At 35.6% G+C, this 11,736-nt stretch overlaps 1 protein-coding gene across 1 annotated transcript; it reads right to left on the reverse strand.

Moving 5' to 3' along the window:
* Positions 1-230: 230 nt before the first annotated feature.
* Positions 231-1,496, reverse strand: LOC113753978 (GEM-like protein 4). The gene is made up of 4 exons (XM_027298269.1): positions 1,319-1,496; positions 1,121-1,201; positions 679-953; positions 231-586 (listed from the first exon to the last, which is right to left on the reverse strand). Exons 1-4 carry the CDS (start codon positions 1,443-1,445, stop codon positions 407-409), a joined length of 663 nt encoding a protein of 220 aa, XP_027154070.1. The 5' UTR covers positions 1,446-1,496; the 3' UTR covers positions 231-406.
* Between the last annotated feature and the right edge of the window lie 10,240 nt (positions 1,497-11,736).

The raw sequence follows: 11,736 nt of genomic DNA on the forward strand, positions 1-11,736 counted from the left end.
TTGCATTAGTAGATAGTAAAATCATCTTTAACAGAGTTGATAACTTTAGAGTTACCTAACTTCGCTTGATCTAGTTTTTTGTGATCAATTGTATCTCAGAAGCATAGAATCTCAATTTACATAAGGACATCAATCAATCGTGTACGAGCAAAGCTATTTTATGATATTGTTTGTAGTCTTCACAGAAAGGTAAGGTGACGCTCTATGCAGTATACTAATCACAAACATCATGCTCCAAAATCTTTATTAATCACAAGAGCATTACAATTTTGGTAATAATTGGTAATCCTGCATTACAATATCTACAAGTAGATTTTGCTATCTTCCATGTACAATCTATGCATCTCAAGAGAAAAAAGGGTGTGAAGGCTTGTTAAATGGTGATGCTTCACCGACTTTTTGTTAGTCAGTGAGCATGAGATGCCATCATCTTCTGAAGGGACTTTAAGGTCTTTCGGAGATTTAAGAATCCCATGAACCAGAACTCAAATTTGTCCTGTGTAACTACTTCCATATACTTCTGTGATGGTTTTTCAAAATTCTGACTTGCACTTGCTCTCTTTATCTTTCTCAACGGGATTGAAACCTGCAAAGCACATTCAAAAAGTCTTCTTAGTAACTTTACTGAAGATTATCCCACATATGTTGAGATCATCATAAACAGACTGCAAGAAGTACCTTATAATAGATTCTGAGTTGCTTTCCTGTTGGAGAAGGAATTTTGATTGATCTTTCACTGCAGAAGGCAACTTTATTCGTAGAAATGAAAAGTAGACCTGCAATTGGACCTGATGTTGTTGACAAATAGCATTGAGAGGCCTTCAACAATTTTTCACTATCCGTGACGCTGAAAAGCTGCTTGAACACCTTCTCCACACCACCTACTTGAAGAATTCTTGCCCCCAAGCTCAACTTCCCCTTGACTGTTTCTGTTAACTTTGGTGCCAATCTAACTGCAAAGTTTTAAGAAAATGTTGAGGTAATTGCAGAATAATATGAATCAAAATATTCATGCACAATCCCAATAAAAAGCTGTAAATAGAAAAATCAAGCCCTGAATGTGAAGTAATCCCTCCAGGATTTCAGTATGGCACTAAGTCAATTAAATATGTATCCTTACCATGCTCTCGGATGCCTTTTGCAAAATTGTCCATTTTGATGCCGAATCTGTATTTCCTACTGATCAATGATTCCACTCCACCTACATATATATATATATATATATCCAATAATATTAGTTGATAAGTATATTCTTCGTGATGTATATTGATAGGATCTGCTATGGTTCCTTGATCAGAAAGAACAGAATATGTCTTACCTTTTTCAACTTTGGGATATTCATCTGAATGACCATTCTGCAATATTCTTTTTCTTGATTTACCAAGTAAATATGCTGCTGAGCTTCTTGAAATTTGGATCACTTGACTAGAGACTTGATTCTTCATGGTTTTACCTAGTATTGCACTCTGCAACTGCAATTGCAATGAACTTCCTCTGGAGAGAGTTTTTGCTTGATAGATACCTACATTTTTATTTTGGAACTCTATTTATAGGGCGAAAGGCAGTTGATAGTGGCCTTAGCTCTTACTTGCATGACTCAGCTTTGGACTGCCAGTGGGACACAAAAGATAAGACACAGGCACATGGATGTTTTCAAGGTAACGTCCTCTATCTGCTTTAAAAAAGAGAAAGTTTGGTAATCACATGCTTGGCTTTCCTAATTTCAGCTATTGATGGCTAAGATTTATATAATATTCATGTAGTAGTTGGTAATCGAAACTGCTGACATTTGTACCCGGTACTTGGATATTCTTCTCTCAACTGTAGACAGAAGCAGCAGAATATAACCCGTATATAACCTATACTCTTTTTGAACATGCAGAATCTCGTCATGGTTGAATCAGCACATACTCTTCCATAAACCTTTTAACTTTTCTCTTCACAATGTCATACTATAACAAAATAATTCCTTATGGATCTAAGAATTAAATAAGCATGTTATATTAGTCTTGTTAACTATTTTTAGAATGCAATCTTCTTAGTCACTGGGTAATATAAAAGATGACATATACTTCAATTTCTTGATTTTAAATTTAACGTGCAAACTGTATTCATCATCTGTGTAGTGATAAGTTTGCCATATGCTATTGTCAAAAAATGTAGAACTTTGTCAGAAATTGTATACTTAATCCATATACTAGTTCTAGACTTCTAGTAATGGTGAGACATTTTGATTGAAGGAGCCTAGGCCTTGTTCTTGTTTATTTTAGATTTTGTAAAACCAGATTATAAAAAGTGATTACAAAGAATAATTAGAACCCGAAAAAGTTACTCTTCGGTTGATTATGAATTTTAGGTGTTTTGGTTATTTAAAAATCTATAATTTAAGGACAAAAAAATAAAGGAAACATTAGAAAAGATAATTATCAGAATCTATAATCATCTAATATAATCAGTCGAGAACAAGTCCTAAGTCAAGAAGATGAAGATCAAATTTGCTTAACGGAGTTCAAATTCGCCTAACGCCTTTAAAAATGGAGACATCAAATTATAAGAATTCTGAAATTTTCAAAATCTATTTAAGGGAAAAAAGGCATGCTCTAGACATAGGAGTGCATAAAAAAAAAAGTAATGATGCAACATTGGGTTTTTGTCGATTAAGCATTTTTTATATCCGGTCTACTAACTAAACAAATCTGAGTGCTTTGTTAGCTTTTTGAACGTTCCATTTTAACGAATTTTCTTAGCATTGACTTTTTCTGCTGATGTGTTATTGTAACTTTCTCAGCTGGCAAAGTTGCTTTCTGATGCAATCGACCAGGACACCATAACTATGGGTTTACCATAACTGCCAAAATTAGATAATATTCGTAGTAGGGGTGGGCATATGGGTCGGGTAGTCACCCCTAACATAATTTGACTGATCTAACCTTAATATATAGGATCAACCTTTTTGCGACCCTAATCTGCTCCTAATGCCTTCGAGTATCCGTTACTCGGGTATCTGAAAAAAAAAAAAGGAGCGGGTCATAGGGTACCCGCCCCTAAAAATAAAAACATTTTTCAATAAAAAAATTGCTTTCCACTATAAATTAACATGTTTTCCAATAAAAAAACCTGCTTTCCAATTAATAGTGGCAGAGATATTGTAATCAAAATCTATACATCACCATTCTCACATATTTCATCCAACAATCAAACCGATCTGATAAATTCAGTACATATTAGAACTACAATATCTAATAGACAAAACGAAATTTTATGATAATTTTGAGTACACCACCATTCTCACACATTTCATCCTTCTACAACATAACAAATACAAGGATAATAAGTATTTGGCAATTTTTCCAACTTCCTTAAGAATGTTATGGTACAAGACTGCATCCCAAATGAATCGATTATGGAATCAAGTCCGGAAAAGAATTGAACAGAGCTAATTATTTTTGGAGAAAGTATAACCAAAATAAGTTTGAAAATCTTTCCCAACTTCCTTACATCTTTGGAATAGACCTTATGGCATTAAAGGTAACGAAAAAGAAAAATAAATTTTTTGCACTAAATAAAAGAGACAAATTTAAGAGACGTAATTGCAATAAAATAAATCAAATAAATAAATAAATGAAAGACACAAATTTTTTAATTATCTAGCTAACAAAATATTGGAGCTCCAAATACAAATCTTTGATTGAATTGATGAAAAATTTGCAGAAAAGATTGATAGAGGTAGAATAAAAATGAAAAAGATGAAAGGGATGAACAATTTTTATGATAGAGTTTCACAAATTTTTCTTCATTTTGTTCATTTGGTTCAGGCTTCACCGAGAATATTCGCTTTCTTCAGACAAGATGAGGAGAAATGGATCATATGGGATTAGAATATGGTACTGGGACTTTAAGCCACTTCACTTACACTTAGGATTAAAAATTATAAAATTTATAAAATGACCCCTAATTTTTTAATATTTATATAATATACCCTGTGGGTCGGGTACCCGCAGGCTTTTATTTTTCTGATCTATATCTGTATCCATTTTTTGTGGGTACCCGACCCTCATTTGCCTCGCTAAGAAAAATTAGATCGAATATCTTATTTTTCGGATCGGATTGGATCAGGTTCATCAGGATTTCGGATCAACGGGTTTTTTTGCCCACCCCTAATTAGCAGTGAAGCTATCACTAAGTTGGGCCATCTTTGTACTAAGTGGATTTCAAAGTACTATGATCACACTTTTTTGGTATAATTTCAAAAACTTCCCTTGAGTTTTTTTATCGATATCACTTAATACCATTGAACTTTGAAAAATGTCACAAGCCTCCCTACTTGTAACCTTGTGTAACTTTCTAATCCTATTTCAAAATATATTGTTAAGATACTCATTTTGCTAGACAAGATAATTTCTTTCCACTATTGCCCTTTTGTTGTCTTACCATTTTATAACATTACAAGTATATTACTCAAAGGTTAAAAACATTAAAAAAAAAAAGACATGAACATATAAGTCCAAGAAGACAAAATATAGCAACAATATCATGAGAAACATGTATTTTTAAGGTACCAAAATCCAAAAAAAAAGGTACCAAAAGACAACTAAAAGTTTATTTTAGATGTCAAAAAAATTCTATAGCTTGTCCTTTTAGTGCCCTAAAGGACATACAATACAAAATTTGCCTTGTTATTGTTTTGCAAAAAGAGTTAATTTCTGCTAAGAACATCTTATAGTTCAAGGGGTGGATGGTGATTTTAAAACTTTAATATCAGGCCTCCTTTATTTTTTGATCTGCTATATGCCTTAGGGCACCAAATAAAAAAAATTAATAATGCAAAGTGCGTACTGGGTAAATTTAAGGAATTTTACAAAATTTTTAGAATCTTCAAACTTTTTTGGTCCAACTGAATTGGCTTGAAAATAACAAAACGACAAAGTGCTTAAAATTAAACTTTAAAACTTCTTTGAGACGTTTTAAAGGTGCAAAAATTTATTTTCTTTATTTGTAAAGTATGTCGGGTGAGTTTTATGTGTTTCACAAATTATTTAGAATTTTTGTGTGTTTAATATTTTGTATCCAATTTATGACAAAAAAATCATTAAAGGGTCTCTCAACCCATTAAAGACTTTTAATTACCCATTAATGAACCAAATTTGTTAAGTTTTCAATTGTTGAGGAGTTACATTGGTTGGCATAACAATTAAGGGATCACAACTAAAGTGCAATTTTGAAATGTGACACTCTCTTCATCCCCAAAATGAGTGTTTTAATATTATGCTTTAGAAAGGGGTGACAAAGTTACAAAAAAACTTAGGAAGGCCAGTGATATGTTTTTGAAGTTCAGAGATGTCAATGATATTGTCAATAACTTCATGGGAGGTTTCTGAAATTGTTCCTATTTTTTGTAAAGGTCAATGATTCTTGTTTATTATTGATAAATTAAAGCATACTAATGTAATTACAATATGGCTAATGATATTGACACTCCACATTCTTTTCCAAGCATAATGAGAGAGATGGAATCACATTTAAATTGACAATATACAGTGTAATTTTCTGAAATATCTCACCTGGCAACTATGCTTTGCAAATTTTTCAGACATGTTAGACCTTAAATGATATATCATCTAACCTTGACAACACCATGCATGGCTACTTTTCGAAAACACAAATAAAACAAGACCTCCACATGCAAGTCACAAAAGCTCATAAAAAATGGTTAAGGTGTAAAGCTATGAATTATAGGTCGGCTATTCAGATATAAAGATCAAAATGTTGATTGCTATCCATTTCACTACGTAACGTTGATTTCCAAATGGCCACTTCAACTTTAATTTATCATACATACAAACCAAAGAAACTGAAGCCAACCATCTTGAATATTCTATTACTGGTTCATAGTTGACATGTGACCATTCTATGGTCCATAAAATGCTTTAACTTTTTCTAAGGAAAAAGTTAATTTACCACATCGGTTCCACATCATGTGTTCAACAAATTAGTTTCCAAAAAGGATTGCCAGCAACAGAACTTTATATGGATACGGGGCAGGAGCGGTCCTCAGAAGGACCGCTCCTGAACTGTCCCCTCACAGAAAGAAAGGTAAGGCCAGAAATAAACCACGTCAAAAGGCTTCAGTTTGGCCCAAAACGACGTCGTTTTATTAAGTGAGACAATAAAAAAAATGGTTATGCTCTGCTGACCGTAACGGCAAGAAACGGAACGTTATGACCACTAGTAAGCAAAGTCCCGCCCAAACCAAAATGAAAAGCGGCACTTAGACTCCCACCCAAACCAGACGAAGCAGTTGCATGCGAAAAGCCACGAAGGGAGAAATAAGAGGGGAAAATACGAGATTGGCAACACTCTCCGGCGTGACATTGCGAAAAGCTGTGGAAGTGCAACATTGGATACTGAAAAAATAGCAAGGAGAAGCAAGAAGCGGTGGAGTGGTGGACAAATTTCTGGTGATTCGGATTTGTTATAAGAAGAAGAAAGGTGAACCCAAGGTTGAAGAGCGGAAGATCGTAGGCGCGGGAGTAGTGAATGACCGAAAACCAGTCAGGTATTCAAATTTTTTTGAGGCCTACGATGATGCAGTAACATGTGTGATTTGACATGCTTGTTGAAGGACCTTACTTGTGGATGTTGTTGGCGTACAGTAGGATGATCGCTTAGAGGGATATCACGTGAGCACAATTTTGTGTATAGTAATGAGTAAGTGCAGCATGATAGGAGTATTATAAGTTAGTTTTTGAGCATGACAAGTGAGAGTGGGAAAGAAGGGGGAAATCGTGCGGCACAACTGCTTGAGAAAATGTGTGCATGGGTTCGATAGTTAGTATTGAAAAAATGGATGCAGATTATAATTGAAAAAATGTTATCATGAAATTGGGATGGCGTTTTTGGGTCTTGAATGGTGTAAGTTTATTGTATTAGTTCGTGTGCACGAACACAGTGTTGGATAATTGTTACATGTTGTGGTTGAACAGGTACATAGAAATAATAGAGTTCAAATGTTTTGTACTGAGTTGTGCGTCTCATACTTGCTAATGAAAATGTTATTTTGAAATTGGGATGGCGTTTTTGGGTCTTGAATAGTGTAAGTTTATTGTATTAGTTCGTGTGCACGAACACAGTGTTGGATAATTGTTACATGTTGTGGTTGAACAGGTACATAGAAATAATAGAGTTCAAATGTTTTGTACTGAGTTGTGCGTCTCATAGTTGCTAATGAAAATGTTATTTTGAAATTGGGATGGCGTTTTTGGGTCTTGAATAGTGTAAGTTTATTGTATTAGTTCGTGTGCACGAACACAGTGTTGGATAATTGTTACATGTTGTGGTTGAACAGGTACATAGAAATAATAGAGTTCAAATGTTTTGTACTGAGTTGTGCGTCTCATACTTGCTAATGAAAATGTTATTTTGAAATTGAGATGTCGTATTTGTGTCTTGATTGGTGTAAGTTTATTGTATTAGGGCATGTGCATTAACACAGTGTTGGATAATTGTTACATGTTGTGGTTTAACAGGTACAGAGAAATAACAGAGTTTTAATGTTTTGTACTCAGTTGTGCTTCTCATATTTTCTTTTACATTGATGTTACAGGTTATTGGTTTACTTGCATAAAGAGAGACAAGTTTCTAGGTTGGAAGTGAATGAGTGCGAGAGTAGGTTATAAGTTGGCAATATGAGACAGACGGAATAACAAATCATGAGGTTTAGCATAGTTAGTGTGGAATAACGGTTAAGAATCTTACTAGTTATTGTAGGTGCACATCATGTTGGATAGTCATTACACGCAGTCATTTAATAGTGACACTAGGAGAAGTGCACTGTAAAATTGGATGAACAATGACGTAAAATTGTTTAACGGGTTTGTTGCTTCATTCATATTGTTGAAGAGGGTGATAAATAAAGGAGAATGTGATTGAATTGAACTTGATAGGCAGGGGAATAGATTATGAAATGACTAAATGAGGGATAATTAACCAGAAAATTTGGTATTGAGACAAACAAATTGTGAAAAGGAAGATTACTTGTACAATAATTGTTGTGGTTGGACATCATCTTTGATAGTTGTTACACGTAATAGATCAGAAGTTACAATAATAGAACTGGTCTATAGAATTTCAAGAAGATACTATAAATTTGGATGGCCCCTTATTCTACTGCATTGGTATTGTACAGTAGCATAATAAATAGAAGAAGAAATTGATGGATGAAGTACAATCTGATAGGTAGAACAACAGATTATGTAGATTAGTGGCAGTTGGAATAAATAACAAACTGTGAAGAATGAGTTACTGAGTGTGAGAAAAAATGTTACAGGTTGTACTATAACTAGCGTGACTAATATTTGATGCTCATATATTATGTTTAGCAGTACTTCATGATATGTTCTGACTGTGGTTGGAAAAAAAATTTTGGAACTGAAGTGCAATATGTTTGTTAAAAACATTAGTTTACAATGGCAAGAACGCGAGCAGGAAGCACACTTCAGGAAGCAGACAGAGAAGAACTCGCCGAAACAAGTGGTGGTACAGAACACGGTGCAGCACCCACTTCATCGAATAGGTAAGTGGCCAGTGCTTGCGTAAGGTCTTGGCCGGTTAGACTTGGCATCATTATTCAGCATTACAATGTTGACTGTTCAGGGGAAGGATGAGAAGGAAAAGAAGTAGTAAAAGGAATGATCGTTTAGGTGGGGAGGAAGAACTGATTACAGCGGGAACAAGCGAGGTCGCAGAACCAGTCCCACCATTGAATCCATGGATGAAGTTCAGGTAAGATTATTGAATATGAGGGAAAAATAATGGTACTAAATAGCACATATAACTTTGGAGTTTTGAATGTGGACAGGAAAGAGTATCAACACACGGTTTCGGCGAAGGGTGTTAAGCTGACTGAGGTATGCTGTCCTAGCAAAATAAACTGAAGAATCATTGAACCGATGGGGTGCCTAAGGGAAAAATAGTGAAACGAGCAATTATTTTGTGTTTAGTCTAACGTGTTTTTTGATTTTATTTATTCAATGCAGTACAATGACATTGTCCGGGCAGCATATAATAAGTTGAGTGAGGAAGAAATGAGGAAGCGAAAGGAGGAATATTTGAAAGAGAAAGAAGAGTATGAGAAAGAAATGGAACGTCTAGGAAAGCCGATATTGCGAAAAACACGGGTTCAAATCAAGGTAAATACACGGCATGATTCATCAAACATTTAATGAAACTTATATTAGTCTAATGCATATATCTAAAAAATGGTGTAGAATCAGAAGTACACTATCCGATGCTCGCCAAAGCAGATGTCAAGTTTAGTTTCACGAATCGATGAAACTAAGAAGCAGCAGATTAGAGACATAGGATTTGGAGGGCTGCTAGACATACAGTGTCACTGGATTCCTAGTGGCATAGCTACCTGGCTTGTTGACAACTTTAATCCGACATTGAGCAGTTTAAATGTTGGTGGAGATGGTGTGCTACCTTTAACGTCAAAGGATATCAATTTAATCCTGGGGATCCCGAACGAAGGTCCCATTCCAGTTGAAGACACCGATACAACCGAGGTTGGGGGAAGTGGACCAAGTCGTAGGACATACAAATGGAATGAGCTCCCAAATGAGTTGGTAGCCATGAATGCAGGGGAAGAATTCTTAAGACTATTCGTGGCATTTTGTTGTGGATGTCTACTGGCTCCAACCACTAGAGCCGAGCACAAAATAAAGGTTTGGAACTGTACGCAATTGGTTGATAGGGTAGCCAGATTGAACTGGGCTGAGTATGTGAGGATCGTACTATGCAATAAGGTGCTAGAGGTGCAAAAGAAAAGTGAAAAGCAGCACCAATACGTTGGCGGTTGTATCTTCGTTCTGCTGGTAAGATTAGATAGTTGTAGTCATGACGAAAATATGCTCTAATTGTTACACAGTGCACCAGAGAGTCAATTAGTTTTGCGAGCCTTCATAACTACTGTCTGTATTTCCACATTTTATCAAATTCAGTGCGATGGATTGATTAGATTATGCTCAAATGAATGCGTCTACGATGATGTTTTAACAGTGTGGTCAAGTTTATCTACAGTTGAATTAATTACTGTATTGTATTGCAGATTCATTATCTTGATCGGGTACAAATACTGAAGCATAAAGTGTCGAGGACTACTCCGCGAGCTAAGGCATGGACAGATGCTCTGATCTCTGAAAGGGATGCACTTGAGATTAAAAATCTTGGAGCTTATGGAAAAGGAAAACTGGTAAAATGTTATATATTATTGATCTCATTTCATATAAAAGGTAGTGGTCTATGTATTGCGTGGCTTTTCTATTGAAATGGTTGGTTTAATTTGTTGTTAAAGATTGGACAACATGATCCGGAAGATAATGAATATGATGGGCAGAGTACTGAACTACCCCCTGATTTGGTAGGAATGCTGATGAACAGCGGGCACGCCGATATCGGTGTAAGTGGGTCTGTTCCATGATTTAATGAAATTTGTTGTTTGATTAGACGTAATTACTGCATATTGTAAGCAACGTTATTGGTTATTGATAGGCCTATCAACTTCATTCATGTTGTAGTATTGGGAAGATATGTGATACCAATCCCAATATTACATCCCTCTCGAGAGAGTTATTAAAAATTAAGTCACATGAATGGAAATACAGAAATATAGTGATCTCTTGGCCAATCATGTTATAAATGTATGAAGTTTCAATGATCCCGGGTGATCATTTTATTTTTTAGTATATAAGTTACAGTTATAGAACCTATGGCCGCAATTCAAATGTTAAATTAAGAACCTTTGCGTAAATGTACTATTGTATATGCCTGTATTGTATGAAATTGTTGAGAGCATGTGGCTCATTTATGGATTGATAATTTCATCATCTAACTGCAGGCTGAGCTAAATGAGCTGTATAACATTGCTGTTAGTAGCCAACGAAGGATATTGAAGATTGCAGAAATCCTCTCCTCTCAGCCGAGAGCAAAAGCTTCCACTTCTGGGACTGAAGCATTGGACAAAGGAAAAAAACCTGTACAGGAGGACTATACAATGCACAAGAGTCCTGATAACGAAGAAGAGCCGGAATTTCAATCTGCCGAAGAAGGGGCAGACGACGAGGATGATGATGCTGAAGAAATTGATGCGGAAGGGTCTGATGAAGACGAGCATAATGCAGCGCAGGCCGAGAAAGACGATGCCAATACGAGGACAAATATTGAAGGTATCCAAGATCCAGAGCTGAATGAAGATGTAATGGACATGGAGAATCCAATTCCTACCTCTTCAGTCGTACCCGATAACAGCAGTCGCGGATTGGAACAAGGAACCACCATGACAACAACTGCGCAAGGAAGCATTATACAGCTTCAAGAGCAAGAGCAGGAGCAATACAGGTCAAACGTCATAGAACCTGCCGAAGAGGGTCAATGTACGGTGCAACCACCTTTGCACGCCAGTGCATCGACGTCACATCTGCTTGAGCAAGAAATGCCACGAAAGTTGCGATCATATGGTCGAAAGCGGAAAGGTTGGTATACTGTTATTATTCATAAGGTTGTAATTCATGTACTATGACTGTAACATCTATTATCATATACGGTAACTTTGTTTATACCATCATGATGCTACGTACACGGGTCTGAACTCTGGCTTGTCATCATCGAAAACTTGTTAAGCATACTGTCATACCCTGTCCGATATGAAACACATATGAAGTTGATGTAACAAACGTAATT

Source organism: Coffea eugenioides, chromosome 11 (assembly GCF_003713205.1).
Source record: "Coffea eugenioides isolate CCC68of chromosome 11, Ceug_1.0, whole genome shotgun sequence".
Classification (NCBI taxonomy): Eukaryota; Viridiplantae; Streptophyta; class Magnoliopsida; order Gentianales; family Rubiaceae; genus Coffea; species Coffea eugenioides.

Bases quoted from the DNA above. Each gene is read 5' to 3' on its own strand.
- LOC113753978 (XM_027298269.1), bottom strand. From the start codon at position 1,445: ATGAAGAATCAAGTCTCTAGTCAAGTGATCCAAATTTCAAGAAGCTCA. The intron at 1,202-1,318 runs GTAAGACATATT...ATATATATGTAG, and splicing joins ATATCCCAAAGTTGAAAAAG to GTGGAGTGGAATCATTGATC. The intron at 954-1,120 runs GTAAGGATACAT...AAAACTTTGCAG, and splicing joins AAAAGGCATCCGAGAGCATG to TTAGATTGGCACCAAAGTTA.